Source organism: Rousettus aegyptiacus, unplaced genomic scaffold (genome assembly GCF_014176215.1).
Source record: "Rousettus aegyptiacus isolate mRouAeg1 unplaced genomic scaffold, mRouAeg1.p scaffold_m13_p_1, whole genome shotgun sequence".
Taxonomy (NCBI): Eukaryota; Metazoa; Chordata; class Mammalia; order Chiroptera; family Pteropodidae; genus Rousettus; species Rousettus aegyptiacus.
In genome coordinates, this window is record NW_023416284.1 from 165,496,984 (window position 1) to 165,516,932 (window position 19,949).

The 19,949-nt window shown below is 38.3% G+C and overlaps 1 protein-coding gene across 2 annotated transcripts in view; it reads left to right on the forward strand.

Moving 5' to 3' along the window:
- Positions 1-19,949, forward strand: part of ARFGEF3 (ARFGEF family member 3) — a 145,322-nt gene that overhangs the window by 59,428 nt on the left and 65,945 nt on the right. The window contains exons 6-10 of one of the 2 annotated variants that reach the window (XM_016132679.2): positions 6,152-6,274; positions 9,777-9,819; positions 11,022-11,100; positions 18,171-18,275; positions 19,125-19,458. In XM_016132679.2, coding sequence (XP_015988165.2) covers positions 6,152-6,274; positions 9,777-9,819; positions 11,022-11,100; positions 18,171-18,275; positions 19,125-19,458 — 684 coding nt within the window. The remainder of the gene's footprint in view (positions 1-6,151; positions 6,275-9,776; positions 9,820-11,021; positions 11,101-18,170; positions 18,276-19,124; positions 19,459-19,949) is intronic. The other variant, XM_016132680.2, reaches the window with a different exon arrangement.

The following is a 19,949-nucleotide window of genomic DNA, read 5'->3' on the forward strand; positions in this document are numbered from 1 at the left end:
TATATGTGTTTTCACCAATAAAACAGTGTCAGTCTTTAAAAAAGGGAAAACGCCCCCCACCCCCAATTCATATTTATGTAATCTGGCATAAGACAAGCATGAAGTAGATATATTTATATGAAAAGCATAGCAACAATTTTTATTATAAATATAAGCATATGGGTCAGCAGTTGTAAATATTAGATTATTAAGTGAATAAGGTATAGGTAATTTCAGAAAGGATAATAGAATCACCTGAAATTGTTTACTACAAATAGACAAGAGAAGAATAAACATCTTTCTTAGAGACCTTCATCTTAATAGTTCTTTAGATTTGCAAAGTAGCTTACAGCCTTATTCTCCATAGAAAGCACCTAAGAAATGCTTTTTCATCACCAAAAAGAATGAACTACAAGAGAGTTATACTACCACAAAAAAAAAAAAATAGAATTCTGTAGACTTGTTGGAGCCCGATGATTTTGCAGGCTCTCAAGGGCTTTCCTCATGCTAATTTAGCCTTCAAGAATCTTCATCTCTATTTCTAAAGGAGGACATTTCAGCCTAAAACTACCATTTAGCTCCAGGAGGCTTTCTTGGTTGTATCTGAACTTTTTTATAAAGATAAATCTTTAACTTAAAAAAAAAAAAAACAGACTTTTTCTCCTATTGTCACTTTTGATATAGCTAGAGAAACAATTTATAAAAACACCTTGGACCATTTAAAACTGCCGCTAACATGTTGGGAAAGAATCCAGACATTCTCTTCTTTCATATTCTGGTCTACATTGACTGTTACTCAAGAATAGTGCTTACCTTGAAACCTGTTGATCAGGAAATGGGATGTGTACTTAAGTATGAAAAATGAGGCTATTTCCCTAAGGTACTGCTAAAACTATAAAAGGATCATTAAGCATTTAAAATGTAAATAAGAGGGTAGGTAGCCTTCATTTGTGTGTCTAAGTTAACTTGCTTAAACTACTGTAATGGAAGTTTTTCAGTACAGGATCTTCCATGATGCAGGAGGAATAAGAAATATCACCAAATTTAGAAATGGACAATTAGGAAATATCCAACATGTTTTCTTTCTGTTCAAGCTTACGGATTATCATTACTAAAACTCCATATGGATAGATAATTTTTCTCTTCATTGGTCGATAGCTTGGCCCAAGATTTCAATTTCTATGACACCCAAATTTATTAGATATGTCAAATTTTCCAAAGTTAGTTATTTTAATATAGGAAAAGCTATAAGAATAAAAATTGCTCTGGTCTTGGTTTTAAGGAAGAGGTGGGTGCCATAGCCAAAAACTCTAACTCTGTGAAGCTAATTTGAAGATGGTTAATGATACCGTTCCATTAGAAAGACTTGGGCCATAGTCTCATGCCTGCTGAGGGTCCATTATGGGATTTTCCCATAGTGTAAAAGCCCGGTTCATAAATGTGTATTTTCTGGTTTGATCTTATTGACTCATGAGAAATTTTCTAGTCTTTGATCTGTAGCATGCTGTCCAGTTCAAGCAAAGTCTGTCTCAAAGACCATTGTTTTAATCTTTCAGTTTTCTATTTTCAGAGACCTCCCTCTTTCATCTATCCATCCATCCCTCAATTCCAAAGCACTGGTTAATAATAGTAGCTACTAGCAGCTAAGTCCCTAGGGCATGTCAGTAAGTAGCATTTTACATACATTCTCTTTTCACTTTTACGTTAACCTAGCTAGATAAAGAACCCCAAGGAAAGAGAGGTTAATTTGCCCAAGTTTCTATAGCTAGACATTGAAATCCAGACTTTGATAACGTCAGATATATACTGTGGACCACTATGCCGTATTGCTTCCTGGTAACCTCCATTTTAGGAAACATCAGTAGAATTCTTGCCACAATAATACTGGCAACCCACTGACATTCTTAGGAGTCTTACCCACCTTAGACTTTTACCGAGACATTTAGTTAGATAATGGTTGTATCGTGTTTTACATGTGAAGCAGAAGTATTGATGAATCTCACTTTTTTTGTGATCACAGATTCAAGTGACCATTAGGCATATGCCGCTTTCTTGGGTATTTTTACATATTGATACTCAGTTTATCTTTTCTGAGCATTTTGTTACCATCAAAGTATCTGGAATTTAATTCCACTTATTACTCCAGGGAACTTAAAAAGCATTGAGGCTCAAGACCTGGCATCAAAGATTCCAAATTATTAATTCTAGATGTCACTAAAGTTTTTTTTTTTAATTGAGCTGACTCATAATGCTTGAAATGGTCACTCTTACTTTTATTTTATTCTAATATGGTGCATCGTTTCTGAGACATACCTCAAATAAAATAATGTACAATTAAGGGCCAGATAGTCTCCAGATATAATCCAGAAGAAAAGTATACAGATGACCTGATCCATTTGTCTCGGAAGCATCTCATCTGTTATGTTCTCTGTAGATTGGGAGAAGTAAACTCATATCCAGTCAAGAAAAGTGGACAAAGGAACCCAGACCATTGTCTCTTACCAGCCAAGGCCACCATAGTAAGGAAATCCCATTCTAAGGAGCGTCTTTCTCCACTTTTCCTTATGGAAACCCTTTCATTTCTTCTTTGTGGGCCAGTATTTTTACTGTCTCTTGTTTGACTCCCCTGAGGAGCCTGTTCTTTGGCTACCTACTTCCAGATGGACTTTGAGCAAACCAGTCCTTTTGCAAGGAATTTCCATCCTCCCTTTCAACCTCTGACTTGCCTGCCTCTTGAAGAACTTATTTGGAAATGGAAGACACATAGAACAATGCAAAGATCCTCTTACTTCATTTAAGCTAGTTCATAGGACAGAAGCTAGAGTTCGGTAGGTCCTGTGTAGACCAAGCAAAAGGCTCTGCCTGAGAAGGTACAGAAATTGGTGGGTTGAGGTGTCTTAATATGTCAGTGAAGCCAAAAAGAATATGGAAGAGGAAGAAGGAAGTGACAGTCAGAGTTGTCCATGTATTCCTGAGCACTTTAAGAATTTTACTTTTAAGTTGGATCCAAAGAAAAACCAGCAGATTTTCCTACCTAGGCATGATGATCAGACTTACTTATACACATATTTCTTAGAAATAATGAAACAACTTCAGGTCACCCCGTGTGTGTGCATGTGTGTGTGTATCAACAGGACCCATTTGATGAGGCACTTCCTGTCACATACCCACCTGTCCCTGCTGTTCACCTGGAACTAGCCTGGCTTCTGAGCTGTCATCATGATTCAACACAGTTTAGACTTGTAGTGTTAGTCAAAATTTTGTTTGGTTCTAATGTGATCAACAAGCATTCAGTCTTCCCTATATAAAAGGCAGCTTTTCTGCTTTCTGATAGCTTAATTTCTGATCCTTTCTATTTTTTATCTCCATAAAAATTTTCCAATTGGAAGCATGCCAGCTCTTCTCTTTCTGGAACTCATTACTCAGCACGCACTGTTTTGACAGAGCTGTGACACTAACCCTGTTCAGATAGGAAAGAGAAGGTAAATGCGCATTTCAACAAAGTGAAGGTCATGTATTTTGCAAAGCTAAACAAATTTCTACTGTAGAAATGTCTTTAAAATGTACCACTTTGGCCAATATTGAATTATCCGCTATAGTCCACTCTGCTGCTTCATATTTAATAATAGTGATTCCACCCTGGGTTCAACCTAGTACTGTTATTTATCAGTCTACTTACTAAACGATATAAAACTTCTATTGCTATGTATGGCTTGCAGACTTGTGTTTTTATTGTTGTTTTTCCTTCTACTGTTGGGGTTTATTTTGTTGCACTAACAATTTATGTTTTCGCTCTCAGTTGTGTTTAGCATGCCGTAAAGCTGGATGTCCACAAATGCATGAAATGATTAAAATGTCCATTACGACACTCCTCACTGCCCTGTGTCTTCGTGTGTTCCCTGGCGATCAGGGACCTGTAACTTTTCACAAGGTATTTGACTTGGTCCTTTGGACCTCTGGTAGAGGTGTAGGACTGAGGCTCTTTCAGTATCAATTCTACTCTACGAAAGCAAAGGGCATGGGAAGTAGAAGTGACATTGGAGATACAAAAAGAAGAAATTGATGAGCCCTTTGCCAGAAACTCAGCCTGCATTTGGACTTGGTATTCTCTTAACTTCTCTGATTCAATGCGCTCATTTTAGCACTGCTCCAAAGTCGAAAAAAAGAAAAACATTTACAAAGTGAAAAATCATTGGCCTTCAATATAGTGATCAGATTTATCATAGAAACCCTAGTTCTGTGAGCCTTATCATTTTACTGATTTAGTATTACTACCGAAAGTGTAAGAAACTTTTCTTTAGAAGATGTCAAGATAGCTGAAAAGCATTTCTTTCTGGGTGCCTAAAGATAGCAGTATTATCAGATACCTGCTGATTTTTACATATAAAAAATATCTTTTAGTCAAATGAAGTATTTATACTCCTAACTTTGGCAGAATAAGCTTCTTAGATTGATCCTTAAAAAAAAAGTAAACATGCTTATCTTTTCCCTTTATAAAATGTCTCCTGAAATAAGTCATTTCCACTGTTACACCTATAAGCACTAAAAACAGTAGTAACATTAAAAATCAAAGAAATACATCTGTTATTTGGAAAGTTGTTGTCTGTATAAAGCACCATTTTTGTTACTTAAAATCTAGTACCTCCTGTGTGCTTTCTTTCATGGGTCAAAAGTGACTGATATAATTTTTAAAGAAAGGTTTTATAGCGGATATGAGTATTCAACAGAATTGTGTTTATATTAACATGTGCAGTTTCGCTCTCAAATGGCTACTCTTTCATCTTTAATACCTCTAAGACTTCAAATTCCTCCTGAAATTTAAGCTTAGAGATCTGAAAGATCAATGGTTATTAAGATTTCTTGGGAGAATGTAAGATTTAAAGAAAACTTACATTCTGAAGTAAGTACTAGAGTCCCTAATTACACTGTAGAGAATTTGGTTTCATCAAAGTGAGACAGCGCACCCATTGAGATGTATTTTTGAGGCTTTAAATCATTTTATCACATGCAAAAGTGAAGGCCTTTCAGGATTAAAACTCCTTTTTTCTAAGTATGTTTAAATTGTACCTCCAAGTACACTATAATCTATGATCATTTGAGAAGATGAATTTAAGTGAATATGTCCTAAATGGCAGTTTGAAAAATAAATATTTTGGAACTTGCTTTTTTTTCCCCCCAAATAAAATGAATTAATCTAAGCCAATTTCCAAATATACTTTTGAGTTTTAAATACTCATTTGGAATATTAAACATACCATAGGAGATAAATTAAACTGTTAAAAAATATTTACTTTTACCTCATTAATTTTACCAAAAAGGTTATTATAGTGAGGCTTGGCAGAAAACTCTAGCTTAAGCAGTAGCAGCAACAAAGGTTAACATTTAGTCCCTCTCCTATCTCAGTTATCAATCATCAAATAAAATTTTCCATTTAGATGAGAACCCTGTATTTTCATTGTAGATAATCTTGGCGTATTCCTAGAAAAAGTAGGTACATTCAATCCCTTCTTTTTCTTTTCGTGGGTCGAAATGTGCTTGGTAAAATGGAAAAGATAATATACTTTATGGAGAGATAAAGGTGGCCAGGTTTTTATGGTTAATTCATAGTTTCCACAATTAAGATGCAGCTTAGCAATCATGGCTGATGGACATTTTACTATCAGCCATGCTGCCTAGTAACACAACTGACATCCACCTTTATCAAGTTTCAAGAAGAACATAGCGAGAGAGAGTTAATCCAAGGTCAAACATCTTTATAAAACAGGAGAAAAGGTTTCACTAACCCTTTCCCTACTCTTCATAACTCATGAGTTAATCAGTCTGTTCCTATTATGCCACAGAGGGGAGCTTTTTCTGATTAATTTCCAGCCACCTGGATTTATTTTAGATAGTGGTATTTGGCACATATGAAAATCACCAGTTTGTATTCTATGATGCTCAGAAGAATAAACTTCAGAGAGTGATAACCTTTAGGGAGATACTTCTTTTCCTACATACTTAAAAGCAACTTCTCAGGGGTTTTAAATATTTGTAGGACTCATTGATAACTAGTCCAAATCAGGCTGACTTTCTTTTTAAGAAGGATTTAACATCCTTTCCAATTAATCCCAAAGCATGTTGGTAATGAACTGATATCTACAGAGCGTGTGTGTTGCTCTTATTTCTTTACCAGGTGTGCACTGAGACATACATATGTAGCTGTCACCAGCGTAGTATAAACACTGCTGTGCGAGCAACTCTCAGTCAAATGCTGAGTGACTTGACTTTACAGTTACGACAAAGGCAGGAGAATACGGTGAGCCTTGCGGTATCCACACGTTCATCAGTCTTGCCCATCCATGTCTCTGTGTAACTGCATGCCGTGTGTCCCACGTTGTACATGTCTCCCCAGGGCTGCTCCCTACTGACACCCCAGCAAGGGCTGGCTTGGTTCGGAAGGACATTTATATAAATTAAACTCTTTAAATATCTATTTGCCTGTTTCACTCCAAAGCTTTCAGAGTTGTTTTTTCTTACTATTTGTTAGTTTTTGGTCATTATTTTAAAATTCACGTTTTAAGTAATTGCTTAAAAACTTCTTGGCTCTAAAAATTTCGTATAAAAGTGTTGTGACATATCAACAAATACCAGAAGTAGATACAAAATTAATAGCAGTTACATACTTTGAGGTTTGGTATATGTGTTTCTCTGTATTAACTAAACGATTGTGGCAGAAGGTAAAGCTGGGTAAATAAAAATGGATTTGTCTTCTTTCTGTCATCAAAGCCAACTGGAGCTTTTTGCTCTAAACTTGAACAGATTATCTAAAATGAGTGTTCCTGGGGAAAATGTAAATGTAATTGGCTTCTTGTATAAATTATTTTCTGGGAATGTTAATGAGATGATTTCTCTTCAAAATTGGTATTAAAAAAAACTTCTGTAATAATTCAGATTAAAATTATTTTAAAGTCTGCAGGAAGTATTCCAAAATGAATATTTCATTAGTTATTTTTTAGAGTATGAAATCTCATGGCAGTCTGAAATTTCTCAGAAATGAATTTTATAGAAATTAAGAATTCATGTTTAACTTCAAATATTTCTAATTTTTAAGTTAAATAATTATCTAATTTTTAGAAAATCACGACATTAAGTGGAATCTTTGAGATTGTCTAGTAAAATTTATTTATTCCTCATAAAACAGATGAGGAAAATGAAGCCCAGAGAAGTGAAATCAAAATCTAAAGTTAATGAGCCTATCAGTGAAAGAGCCAAAACTAAACCCCTGATCTCCTAACTGACTCTCAGCCCAAGCTATTAATATGAACTCTGACAGTCAGTGTTAAAAAATAAAAATAAAAAAATAAATAATTTAAAAAATTATTTTCTTTTGTATTTACTGCATCCAAAGCCCAAATTTCTATTTAAAAAGTAATTGTTTTAATTCGAGATATTTTTATTAGCTTCCTCTTTGTTAAAATTATTTTATTTATGCTAGCATTTTGAATATGGGGATGTGGCAATAATAGCTTAAAAGAAATTCAAATCTATAAATAGAAAACATTAGGAAAAATTTTTTATTTATTTAATTATATTATGGTGACATTGGTTAAGAAATCCAGTAAGTTTCAGGTGTACAATTCAACAGTAAGGCACATACATATCCATATATATGTACACACACACACACACACATACATATACACATATATATATACATATGCATATATATTATTTTTTTTTTTTTTACTACCCATAGTTAGATTTTTTTCTCTCACCACATCTTTGACCCTTTTACCCCATCTATGTCTCCCCTCCCCTCCATCCTCTTGGAACCACTAGTCTATTGTATTTTTAATGGAAATAAACGTAAGATGTTGAGAATTCTTACACTAATATGATCATAATCCATCCTTGTTAAATAGTTACATGTTGAAATACTATAATAGTAATGATATCTTAATGTTTTAGAATGAAACATGTAAATGAAACATTCTAGTTTGAAAGTGATTTCAGTTGTATTAGTCATTTGATCTTATTTTTAAAATTATAAGTAGGAGAGTATTAGGTTTCAAGTAAAATGACTCAGCCTTCTAGCTCATGTTGCTCCTGTGTGAGAATGGTAACAGGTGTAGTTGTAGAGATCTAGATAAAACCGAAGGGTTGTCCCGTGTACTGTGAGCCTAATCAACCTTCTGGTCCTGCTCATCAGCGACCATCTGGACTCACCCTACCCAAGGCAAGATCCCAAATTAGGTAGAAGATTAATGTTTCCTGTAATTTTCTTTCTATTACTTATGAGGTCTCTGGAGTTGTTTCCACATCCCAGAAAAACACAATTCTCAGTATACTAATATTTGCAGCATTTGTGATGTCTACTAGAGAGAGGGATAAGTTTCGCCTCCTAAGAATGGTTATTTTTAAAAAACTGTTAAAGAAGAATGTTCCGTAGGAATGGTGAGGTTCTGTCTAAGTGTGTTCTCCCCTGGGACACTTAGCATTACCTGGGGAAGGTGTGTGCAGAATGTGGCATGACCCATCACTAGAAAGATGTTATAGGCCATCTCAGAATTAGGAAGACTTAAATACAGTGGGAAGAAAATCTAGAATGCCAAAAGTGTTAACATGAAATGTATCTTTAACCTAATGTCTATCCGTACCCCACTCTGACTCCTAATACACATCACACAATTTGATTTTGTATCCTCAGAAACCCTGAGTTACTATCAAGCTTTATTATTATTTAAATTACAGATGCTATTGTTACATTGCAATTTACTCATTTCAAAAAGAAATAATGCTGTGTGTTAGCAGGGGATAGGTAGTGGTGGTTCTCCTGTCCTTAAAAATGACTCAGAAGTGTTTCCTCCATGAAATGTTCCAAACTTGTATTTAGCCATGTGCTGAGCTGTAGGCACTGGCATGGCATTTCACAAAGGATGCACTGGAAGCAGCTGAGCTTGTAAATTAGTGAACACAGAATAGTAGAAATATGTGCCTATAACAAGTTGAAAACAAAACAAAAACAGTACCCTGGGATGCTTTGTGTGTCTGGTAGTCGATTAGCTTGAAAATGCCTTCTTATTATCTCCCAGTGCTAAAAGGTAGGGAGATTGAAGAACCTCCTTCCTATTCTCTGCTCAATAGTCACTGAATTTTCTCTGCAATGGGAAGTAAGTCTAACTATTAGTAATATCTTTCCCTTCCTATTCTCCCTTCCCTCATCATTCTGTCTCTACCCTGATAGTTCTAGATCTACCAAGCCAGAGCCTAGAGTAGGTTGGTCTGGTCAGACAGTTGGAAGTTAATACGCTCCCCCCAACAAATAAGAAGCTGGTGCTTCTGACCAGCAGTCATCTTTGGACCTGTATTTTGAAGTCCAGAAATCTTATCCTTCTAAGACTAAGAGTTTGTATTCATTAGTTGCAATCAAAGTGTAGTCTTTGACCTTGGGACAAAATGTTATCTGTGCAAGGGTAACTCACCTCTGGTGGAGGTATTTTCCCAGATCATACATAAGTCAGCACTCTGGGATCAGAAGTCAGCATCCTGGGGCTTAAACTCCCCAGAAGTTTGTGGATTCTTAAATTAATTATGTTTTGTTTAAATACATTTTTCGAACTGCTAAGCTCACTTCCAGACATCATTATCTTTTCATAGTCTTGAAATGCTATCAAGACCCAAAGGGTGTGCTTAAGTCAGTTAACTGAGCCCAGAGCACTCAGAATGGTATTTGGTATCCTAGAATTTTCCATTGTCTAAGAGTCAGGAATTTTCTTGCCTGAATCTCCTAATTGACCTGTGTGTGTCTCCCTTACTAGATAATTGAAAACCCGGATATCCCGCAGGAATTCAGGAATCAAGGTATTGGATTTGATTTTTACTAATTCACTTTAAAAAGCAGGTATAAGAATGCCTCCTCTATGTGTGGTATTAGGGATGTCGAGATGCGTGGGTGGTCTCAGGGTAGTTCTCTACTCTCCTTGGAGCTTCTGCTTAGCTTTGCCTTACATAGTGTGATTTAACCAGCTGTTGTCTTCCTCTGTTCCTACATTCTTTATGCCAAACACATCTATTCTTGTTCCAACTGTGTCAGGGGAAACTAACGCCTCCCAAATCTTATTGAAGGCTGTTTTTGTTTGTTTGTTTTTTGTTTTTTAGTTACTTTACTCTTTTACTCTTCACGAAGTCAGGTTTATTAATTGTTAAAATGAGAATTGGATAGAGGCTCGGAAAAACCTGTTTGGTGTGAAGTGCTATTGCACCCAAAGTATGTTTGTGAAGTACCAACTTTTCGATATGAAAAATGAGTCATCTCACAGGGAATTTTACAGAAGAACAGAAATCAAGGTCAGAAACTTTCATTCTGACCCACAGGAAAAGAAAAAATAGAGGTCTACATATAATTGAGAAGCAGTGTAATTTTTTTTAAAAAAAAAATTTGGTAGTGTTGTTTTCTGAAAGATACGGAAAATTCAAACTACCTGATTAAAAATTGAAATTCAAGTTTTTCAGATTTTATTCAGTAATTTAAAATATATTAGAAGAATCTGCTTTTCTTCGATATTTTTGCTAGTTGCTAATAGGGAAAAAGACATGGAGTGAAAAAGAGATATAAAAGGGGGATTGAAAAGGAGAGAGGAGTAGAAGAGTAAATGAATAAATAAGAAAGATGATGCTCTAAGTCATTTTCTAAAGCATTGCTTGAATATATTATTTTAGCTGCCTCTTGCTATGTTCTTGGGCTGTTATCCAGAAAGTTCTATGGCTTCTTTTCTCCTTTTGAAGCTCCAACATTTTTATATATTCCAACATTTTCTACCTGTCTGTTCCTCTTGCTTGGTAAATGCAGTTCCCATAAAATCTTCACTTTAACATAGAATGATTTTATAAATATCGCCCCCTTCCCCCTCCTGCCAAAAAAAAAAGAAAAAAGAAAAAGGCTCGGCATCTGAAAGTCATCTTTACAGTCCTGAAAACATTGAAAATGGAGGATGGGAAGGACTGTTGAGGGCATTTTCGGTGCCCCGCCGATGTCTAATGCCTGTAACTTCCTCTGTTTGAAGGGTCGACAGTGGAGGCCCTCTGTGACGACCTGGTCTCTGTGCTCACTGTTCTGTGTGAGAAGCTACAAGCCGCCATCAAGTAAGTTCCTTCAACATTGATGCCCTGAGTCACCAGCGGTCTATTTCTGAAGTAACTTTTGTCTATAGCATCCCTTACAATTGCAGAGTTTAGGGACAGTGGTTCCTCCTTTTGGTATTCACTTATCATTCTTGATAAATATATTCAGTTGAACTTGGGCAAGCCCGCATTGCCCAGTATTATTACTGAAGAATATAATTTTCTGATGAGAAAATGAGACAACAATACCTTGCAAAGAAGAGTTAATTCCTCTAGCATGGAGCTGAATGGCAATAATGTTGACTACGAGCTACTGGACATGAGGGCTGGTCCTAACTGGGACACGTCCCTGCTTTGTGACTCAGCTGAGTCTTCTCATCGAACCTTTGTGCCTTCCTCTCCCCTTAAATGGCAGAGTTAGACTGTGTGGTCTTTTTTCTATTTCCTCTAACATTTCCTGGGCCTCTGAGCACAGAGGCACATCTTTAAAAAGAACATGTTAATCCGACGTATATATTTGTTGTTTTTCGCATACCAGTTTAATCAGTAATATTAGTTCATTTAGGTGATGTCACTGCTCCAACCTTCCATACAGTAATGACATAACTTATGCACCTAAAGTAAAGCCAAATCATAAAAAGGTCAGACTTTCCCAGATGAGATGAAAAGTCTCTTCCCGTGACATATGTAGTTAGTTGCAAAATTCTACAGCGTGGTGAGATTCGGAAGTTCCCTTTGAGTTGTAAAAAACACATTGAACTGTCCTTTACTGGTAACTAGAACACTTGATAATTCAGAAAACTTTTACTTGTAGAGTTTTATATGCAGTAATGAGCTGGGAGAAGTAGTCTGGGTGAAACATGAATGCAGTCTCTCAGCTTGCTGGAAACATTGCAGAAGGGTGTTTTTGTTGTTAGTTTTTGTTGTTTCTTTTTTCCTTCATAAATTCAGGGTTATTTTTAAGCTAAGCTTAGAATCACTCCATCCCCACCCTTGAGTGTCTCCTACCCTTGGACCCTATGCAGGCCTTGGGTCTGGGCATTATTTTCCTTGAGGAGGGATGTGGTATAAATGGTTCCTCTTGTGACCACTCAGGTCCCCATCTTTTCTGTCCATGGAGAGTTGGAGCAGCAGGGCTAAGACTCAGGTTATTATCTTAACCTCATGGCTCTGACACCAACTACAGTGACCCCATCTGTAGGGTCCCCACGTGACAGTCCCAGGTTATGCCTGTCGTATGTAGTTATAATTACCCTCCTTACTCTCAACAGTATCCTGTTCCCTCCCCCCATCCGTGAACAGGGTTTAGGTCTCTTCCAGTGCTAACTCCTCCCGCCCCTGCCCAGGTCCTCTCCATCATAGTCAAGCCAGCTGTTACATCGCAGCTGGAATGTTTCTCTTGGCTTGTTTTCTACTAAGATATAATCATGTGCGACGTTAATCACTCTTGTCTCACTGCATCATTTTTGCTGGATTACTGGGGTGAAGCACCTATGCTGTCTCTTACTAGCCCTTGACTCTGAGCAAAGATCTCAATCACCTTAAGCTTATGTACCCTGTAAAATAATTGATATGTTGTTTGTTATTATTACATTTCATGGGCTATAATATTAGAAATATAAAATATATTAGGGTTTTCGTAAGGACCAAATGAAAAAAAATCACTTAAAAGACTAGTGATGACCAGCAGCCAAAGATCAGCAGGAATACATACCTGAGGTTGACAGCATTGGGTTTATTAACTTGTTGTAGTGAAGGAGCCTGTACACCATGGAGAGCCATGGGGCATCCGGAGGGTTTGCCATAGGATTTGAACCTGAGTTAGATTCTTTGCAGTGGGTTAAAGAGAAAGCAGGGACAATCCTAGCACTGGGCATCTTTGTTTTTATCTAGTCGGTGGAGGAACAGATGGGAGTTGTCACTGGAAAAAAGCAGGAGTCACTCATAGAAGAGGATGATATTTGGTCATTTTCGTGGTTGTACAGAATTTTTTTCAGGCTCTGTTCAGATGCATTTGCTGATTGGCTTTCCTCTTGTTCCATCACCACTATGGAGAGTCCTCATTTGATGTTAGCATTCTGTGAAGTGGGTTTATATTCACCAGCGGAGCAGCACAGTGAGCTGATAGCTTAGGTAGTTGGCAGCTATCGAGGATGCTTCTTCTCCACCCTCCCCCACCTCCTCAGGTCTTAGCATTATTAGAGAATAAAGCAAAGAGCGCTAAAACTTTTAAAAATATAAATGTTCGCTATTTTGTAGGCAAGGGAAAACCAATACGCTAAACATTTTTTTTTTCCTAAGTAGTTTACCAAGGGAAAACTAAAGTTTTCAAAGGCTAGAAAAATTGGGGAGGTTATGGTAGTTATGCCACTCAAAATTAAAAACTAGCCATCAGGATAAATCAGAATGAGTCTATAGCTTCTATAAATGGTAGATTTAAAATGTACCATTGTCGATGGGTCAGGAAAGAGTCTTCAGCTAACTCTAGTAAGGGCTTTAAGTCCAATGTTCTTTAAAACCTGGATGGCTCTAACATCAGCTACTGGGAACCCCATCTGTAGAATGATATATGACCTATTTTACCTGCAACCGTCTGAGGTTATGCCTCCTGTTATTATTATAGACATTCAGTATTAATACTTTCTAAGAAGCCCTGGTATAAGTAGAATTTTTTAACCTCATAGTACCCAGCATGTAGTAATGATTTGATATATATTACCTCTAAAATGGTTTGCTTACTTTCAGAATTTTCAGTGCTAATTCTAGTTTATGATGCCGTTAGGAGTGTTGAGCTTCTTACGTCAGAAATTTGACTATAGATTGTTAGGAAAACACACTTCACATTCATGCAAAATACACTTCACATTCATTCACTGCACATACAGATCAGAAACTAAAGGTCATAGATTTCTATTCGTTACACACACAGAAAAGGAAACGTTTCTGAACCATATAACTTGAGAATAGGCTTTAAATGGGGAAAATAATTCATGTGACATGCATGTGTTTTCTTATGGTTTCTCATTGGACCTTGGATCAAAGATACTTTAGACATACTGTTATATACAGCTTAATAGTTTTATAGGGTTCTCATCATCTTGCTTGGTTTTTCAGTACAATTCTCCAGTTGTAATTCTGCTACTGGACACTGTTCACCTTGTTTGAATAGTGTCTCTCCCATCACAAGTCCATTACCCTAAGATGGGGGTTCTGTTGCTAAAGATGCTTAGTGTTGCTTAAACAGAAGACCTTTTAAGTCTACCTGGTCAGACCGTACCATGCTCTTGGCTGCTCTCGCTCTGGTGGGTCTGTTAATTCTTGTTATGTTTTCACACCTTTTACAATTTCTTCTGCTTTCACTACCTTAACTCCTTTTATTTCTGTTAGCTAAATCTGACACCTCTCCTACCTTCTAAATGTCTTCTTTCTGTAAAATCACACTATGGTTATTACTGCCCCTCAGCAATCATTTCAAAAATTGATGTTCAGATCCCTCATAGGGCTTTAGCTCTTTAGTGGTATGCACTCGTGATATGTGCCATGTTCAGGTACTCAGAATATGTGTTCAGGTACTCAGAATAACTCAGATGTCTTGGAGACACAGTATTAATAGAATTATATATTAGGCAAGTTGAGTAACATGATGCTTGCTGAGTTACATGATCCAAGAATTTTTGGAAGGATAATTGGGCTTAGAAAGATATTTGTTCTTTCTCTGCCTGTTGGTCGAGAGGAAGCTATACCAAAGCAGTCTTGGAACCAATGGGGCTAAGTGTTCACGTCATGTGTTCTGATCCCATTCCTCTGCTTACACAGTTACTTAACTCCATCTCCTTTTTCTAACTAGATTCTAACTGTTTCTAAGGGAAGCAAAGTCAGAATGGTTAAAGATAAAACAATATTCTCAGAACCACAGAGTCAGGACATGTTGCCAGATCGCCCTCACGGCAGCCTTGCTAGGATGGGGCAGCTTCGCCCACACGGCCTACTGGTCCACTCATGAGAGGTGTTCTCCGTGGATTGTGTGCCTGGGAAGAAATTCAGATATGAGCAGAGAATTAGACCAGCAGATACTCAACCTGCCAGCTGTGAAATGCTCGAACAAAAGACCAGGCAGAGTGACTCACAATGTAGGCGGATTTTTCCCTAGTATGTTTTTAAAGACTTGGCCGGTTTCTAGGCTCCTGTCTGCCTTGCGCATCCCACATATTTGTCTGTCTGCAATCAAATATGCAACATACACACACACGCTGTGCACATGCATATCCGTGTCTAGTGAGGGGCATGCGTAGAAGGTGCTTCCATTTCAAACAGCTACTCTAATGATATGACTCATGTAAGGCCATGAGCACTCATTTTTCCAGATTGTCGCAGCCCACAGAAAAGCTGCCACTTTCGGTCTCCAAGGAGACTCCTGGGCCAGTTACCTTGGTAATGCTTTCTCCCCGTCGAGTCTGATGCCTCGGCACACTTCATAGATACTCATAGGAACCTTGACTACTCATAGCTTTTCTATGGATTTATTTCCAGTGATTCCAGAAATTGAGAATTTTTATTGTCTATAGTTAGTTTAGTGATGCTAGACTGATGGTTTAAGAGATAAAGAGACAGTTTTGAATTATAGCATTTAAGAATTATTTTTCTTAATAACCAATTGATTTGTCAGAAAGATTAGCCTGGGACTACGGCAAAGGCAGTCTTTTCAGAACTGATTTTTTCAAAATGTGGCTTTTAATTGATGTTGTGGGCCTTTTATTTTGCCCTTCACAACCTGTTCATTTCTACAGCATCCAGAATGATCATCCTGAAATATAAATATGGTCATGTCACTCTTCTACTTGCAGAATCAAATTCAGATATCTTAGCATAGCCTACAAGGCCCTTCCTGATGTGGCCTCTGCCAGCCTCTCCAGCGCCACCTCAGGCTGATGACATACTCAGACTGTGGTCCACTACAGCCCCCCACCCCACTCCACCCCACACTTTGCATACACTCTCTTCCCAGTGCCTCCATGTGAGGTTCTCACTTGAACTTTAGTTCTCTACTAAGATGGCTTTTCTTTTGGAAATTCTTTCTGGATTGTTCTGAGGACAGTTAGATACTGCTCCTATATGCTCCCATGGAAACTTGTGTTAAAATATTCATTTATAACACTTCCTACACAGTGCTTTATATACTTACTTATCTCTCTATTCCCACGAGAATAAAGAACGTGCCATTTTCAGTCAGGAACCATGTCTTGTTCAGAAGCGTGGGGAAGCTTGTGGACGTAGGAGTGTAGAAACATCAAGTCCTTACCTGGCCCGAGAGTGGCTTATTATGTCTTGCCTTTCTTATTCTTCCTTTAGCCACCACTTTCCTCTTGGCAAATAGTAATAGTTTTGTTAGAGACTCAGCCTTTACCCACCTCTTTTTCCACCTTTCATGGGTGTTGCAGAGTCCATCCAAATAGAAGTGGAATTTCCTTTTTCAAAATAATGACATTATTGTAGTCATTGCACGCTTCTCTCTTGACCAGGGAGATCATTGTCGAGTATGAGTCAGTAAACTTTTTCTGTAAAGGGTCACACACTGTCTGTTTCCTGTCCATTTTGTTTTGTTTTGCAGGCCTTGGGTAAGATTTTGCCCTTGGGCTATAGCTTGTCAACTGGTTTTGGAGCTTAATGTCAATTTTACAGAGACGTATCACCAACTTATTTAACGTAGCACTTAAATGAGGGCCCCCCCCAGCTCCCTATTTTATCATCCTTTGTCTTACAACTGCCCAGCCTTTCTCACTTTGGCAGTGACCTTCTGGGCGTTGGACAGTCTAGTATTAGCTTTTCTTCCTTCCTGTCTCCTTAAGTTTCCAGCCTGCCTGTCACTGGTCTTGCCTTTCCCTTTCACCCCCTTCTTCTGGGAGTTATTTGAATTATTAAGGACATAACCTTCTTTTTGGCATTTATTTACTTTAGGACAAAAGAGGCACAACCAAAAATTATTTTTAGAAACAAGTTTCTCCTTTTTTTGAACATTTCCATTCTATACAGGATTTCCGAATGAATTCTCTTAAAAGTATTTATTATATATTTGTAGTAAATGTGTCCTTACACATTAAATTCTTCCATACTCCTATCTGTCACTTGATACCCACCTAGATTTTAATACTTTCTAGGGGGTTATGCAGAAAACTTAATCTGAGTATAGGAATGTGTACCCCATAAAACTGTCCATTGAAAAACCATGTTGCCTTCCAAAACAAGAAAAGTTAAATGCGAGTTAGTTAAGCATTGACCATTTAAAAGTAACATGGTGAGTGGTCTTTTGAAAGGTTTAGACAATGGAACATATTAAGAATTAACATTTCTGGAATAAACTATGGTTTTAGTTAAAAATAACATATCAGTATTTTTTAATGAATGGTAGTAAATGTCCCATACTAGTATAGGCTGTTAGTAACAGGATAAAGCATGTGCAGGGGTGGGTACAATAACTTCATTTCATCCTATAAATCTAAAACTGTTCTAAAAATTAAAATTCATTAATAAAAAAAAAAAATCACCCTACCTGTATTAGTTTGCTCAGGCTGCTGTAACAAAGTACCACAAACTGGGTGGCTTAAAAAACAGAAGTTTCTTGTCTCAGTTCTGGAGGCTAGAAGTCTAAGATCAAGGTGTCAGCAGAGTTGGTTCCTTCCCAGGAAAGAGGGAAGGGTCTGCCCCAGGCCCCTCGTCTCGGTTTGCCGATGATCACCTTCTTCCTGTGTCCCTTCACATCATCTTCCCTCTCTGTATCTCTGTGTCCAGATGTCCCCATTTTGTGAGGACACCAGGCACATTAGATTGGGACCCACCCTAATGGCCCCACTTTAACTTGATTACCTATGTGAAGATCCTGTCTCCAAATAAGGTCACATTCTGAGGTACCACGGGTTAGGACTTCAACATACGAACTTGGTTGGGGGAGGCGAGAAGACAGTTCAACCCATAACACTAACTACCTCCCCCCATCACTTATGTGATGCCTAATATTTTTCCAAGTGTTTCCCACACGTCGCCTCTGTAATCGCCTTTTTCGTCTGTGTTGGTGTGTTGGTTTTCTTCTTCCGCAGCGACAGTCAGCAGCTGCAGCTTCTGTACCTGGAGTGCATCCTGTCTGTGCTCAGCAGCTCCTCCCTCTCCATGCATCTGCACAGAGGCTTCACGGACCTTATCTGGTGAGCGCTCACCCTGACGCCTTTTTTCACCCAACCCCAGGGGCTCCTTCCAGCTGTGGTCCCTCCAGTCCGTACACCTGTGTGTAAATGTTTTCAAGAGAAAGTCGGGAAGTTGCTTTCCTTACACGCACCAGACCAAAATACAGAAAGAAACAGGAGATTAATTTGATAGAATAGGCCTCCAAGGCCCTTTTGCTTTTCGTGTGCATCATAAGACTCAGGAATGAGGTGGTTATTTTCTTGGTTACTGGCATGTTCTAAAAGCATACAACAGCACCAGGCAGTTGTGCAGGGGATGAGCTGTCGAACGTTATTCTTAGCCCTATCCTGGTACGTACTCTATCTAAACCTGAATACTCATCACTTAGTCATAGTCAGAGATTCACACAAGTGACAGCGCCGCAGGTAGCCAGCTACTTGCTCTGTGTCCCTGGGCTTATCCAGAGGGAGGAAGATGAGTGATATATGTCAGTATATGTATCGGAATTTTAAATTAACCTCTCAAATGAGAAGTAAGCATAATTTTATTCTTTATAGTAAAATAAAACTTTATAACTGAGCCAGTTAGCATTTTGAGTCTCTTCATTAAGATGGTTTCTTAATACTTGTCTTGATATTTTATTTGGTTAGCCCTAGATTGACTTACAAGGAAAAGCATTTTATTCATATACCCAGCAGTGATAAAGAGGCATGGAAAACTGGGGAAGATCATAGCCAAAAGAAGGAGCCACAAAGAACCCAACTTTTATTAGTCGCTTGCATGGCGTCTGGTATTTGCCCTCAGGATAGGGTTCACATTTGGTCATTTATCTTATAATGAAATATATATTTCTTCCCATCTCATCCCAGGAAAAACCTTTGCCCTGCTCTCATCGTGATTCTGGGGAATCCAATTCTTGACAAAACCATCACCTCCGCTCACAGCAGCAGTGCAGGGACCAGCATGGAGTCGGACTCTGCGTCTCCAGGAGTTTCCGACCATGGCCGTGGCTCCGGCTGTTCCTCCACTGCGCCAGCTCTGAGTGGGCCTGTGGCTCGGACCATCTATTACATTGCAGCCGAGCTGGTCCGGCTGGTGGGGTCTGTGGACTCCATGAAGCCAGTGCTCCAGTCCCTCTACCACCGTGTGCTGCTCTATCCCCCACCCCAGCACCGGGTGGAAGCCATCAAAGTCATGAAAGAGGTAGGACAGCTAGGAACAATGCCACCACGCTTGCCCAGGGCATCTGAGCACAGTGTTGTGCACACGGGAAGCACCCAGAGAATGTTTGCCAGTCACCTGCGATCACACAGTATCCAGTTACAGGCAATATCATCAGGGCTGCGTGTGTGCATGTGTTGGGAGCTGGGGTGAGGAGAAGCGGTAAGTGTTACTGATGCAAAGCCCTTTGATAATTTAAGCTGATGCATCTGACTGGGCCCCGGGCTGATTTCATTCTGCTCCCTTAGGTGCTGTTTGTGCAGATACATGTATTGACTCACCTTTGCTAAAATTGGATTTCAAAATGATTTTATACTCAGGTTGTATGTTATCCAAAAAAGAGGATCACTAACCTGTGATTAGTAAAAGGAAGCCCTTTGCTCCATCCTTTTTGAGCCTCATATCTCCCTAATGTCATGACCCCCAGTGTCATGACTTCCGGTAGCCATCCCAGTGTGCCCTTAATGGTTCTG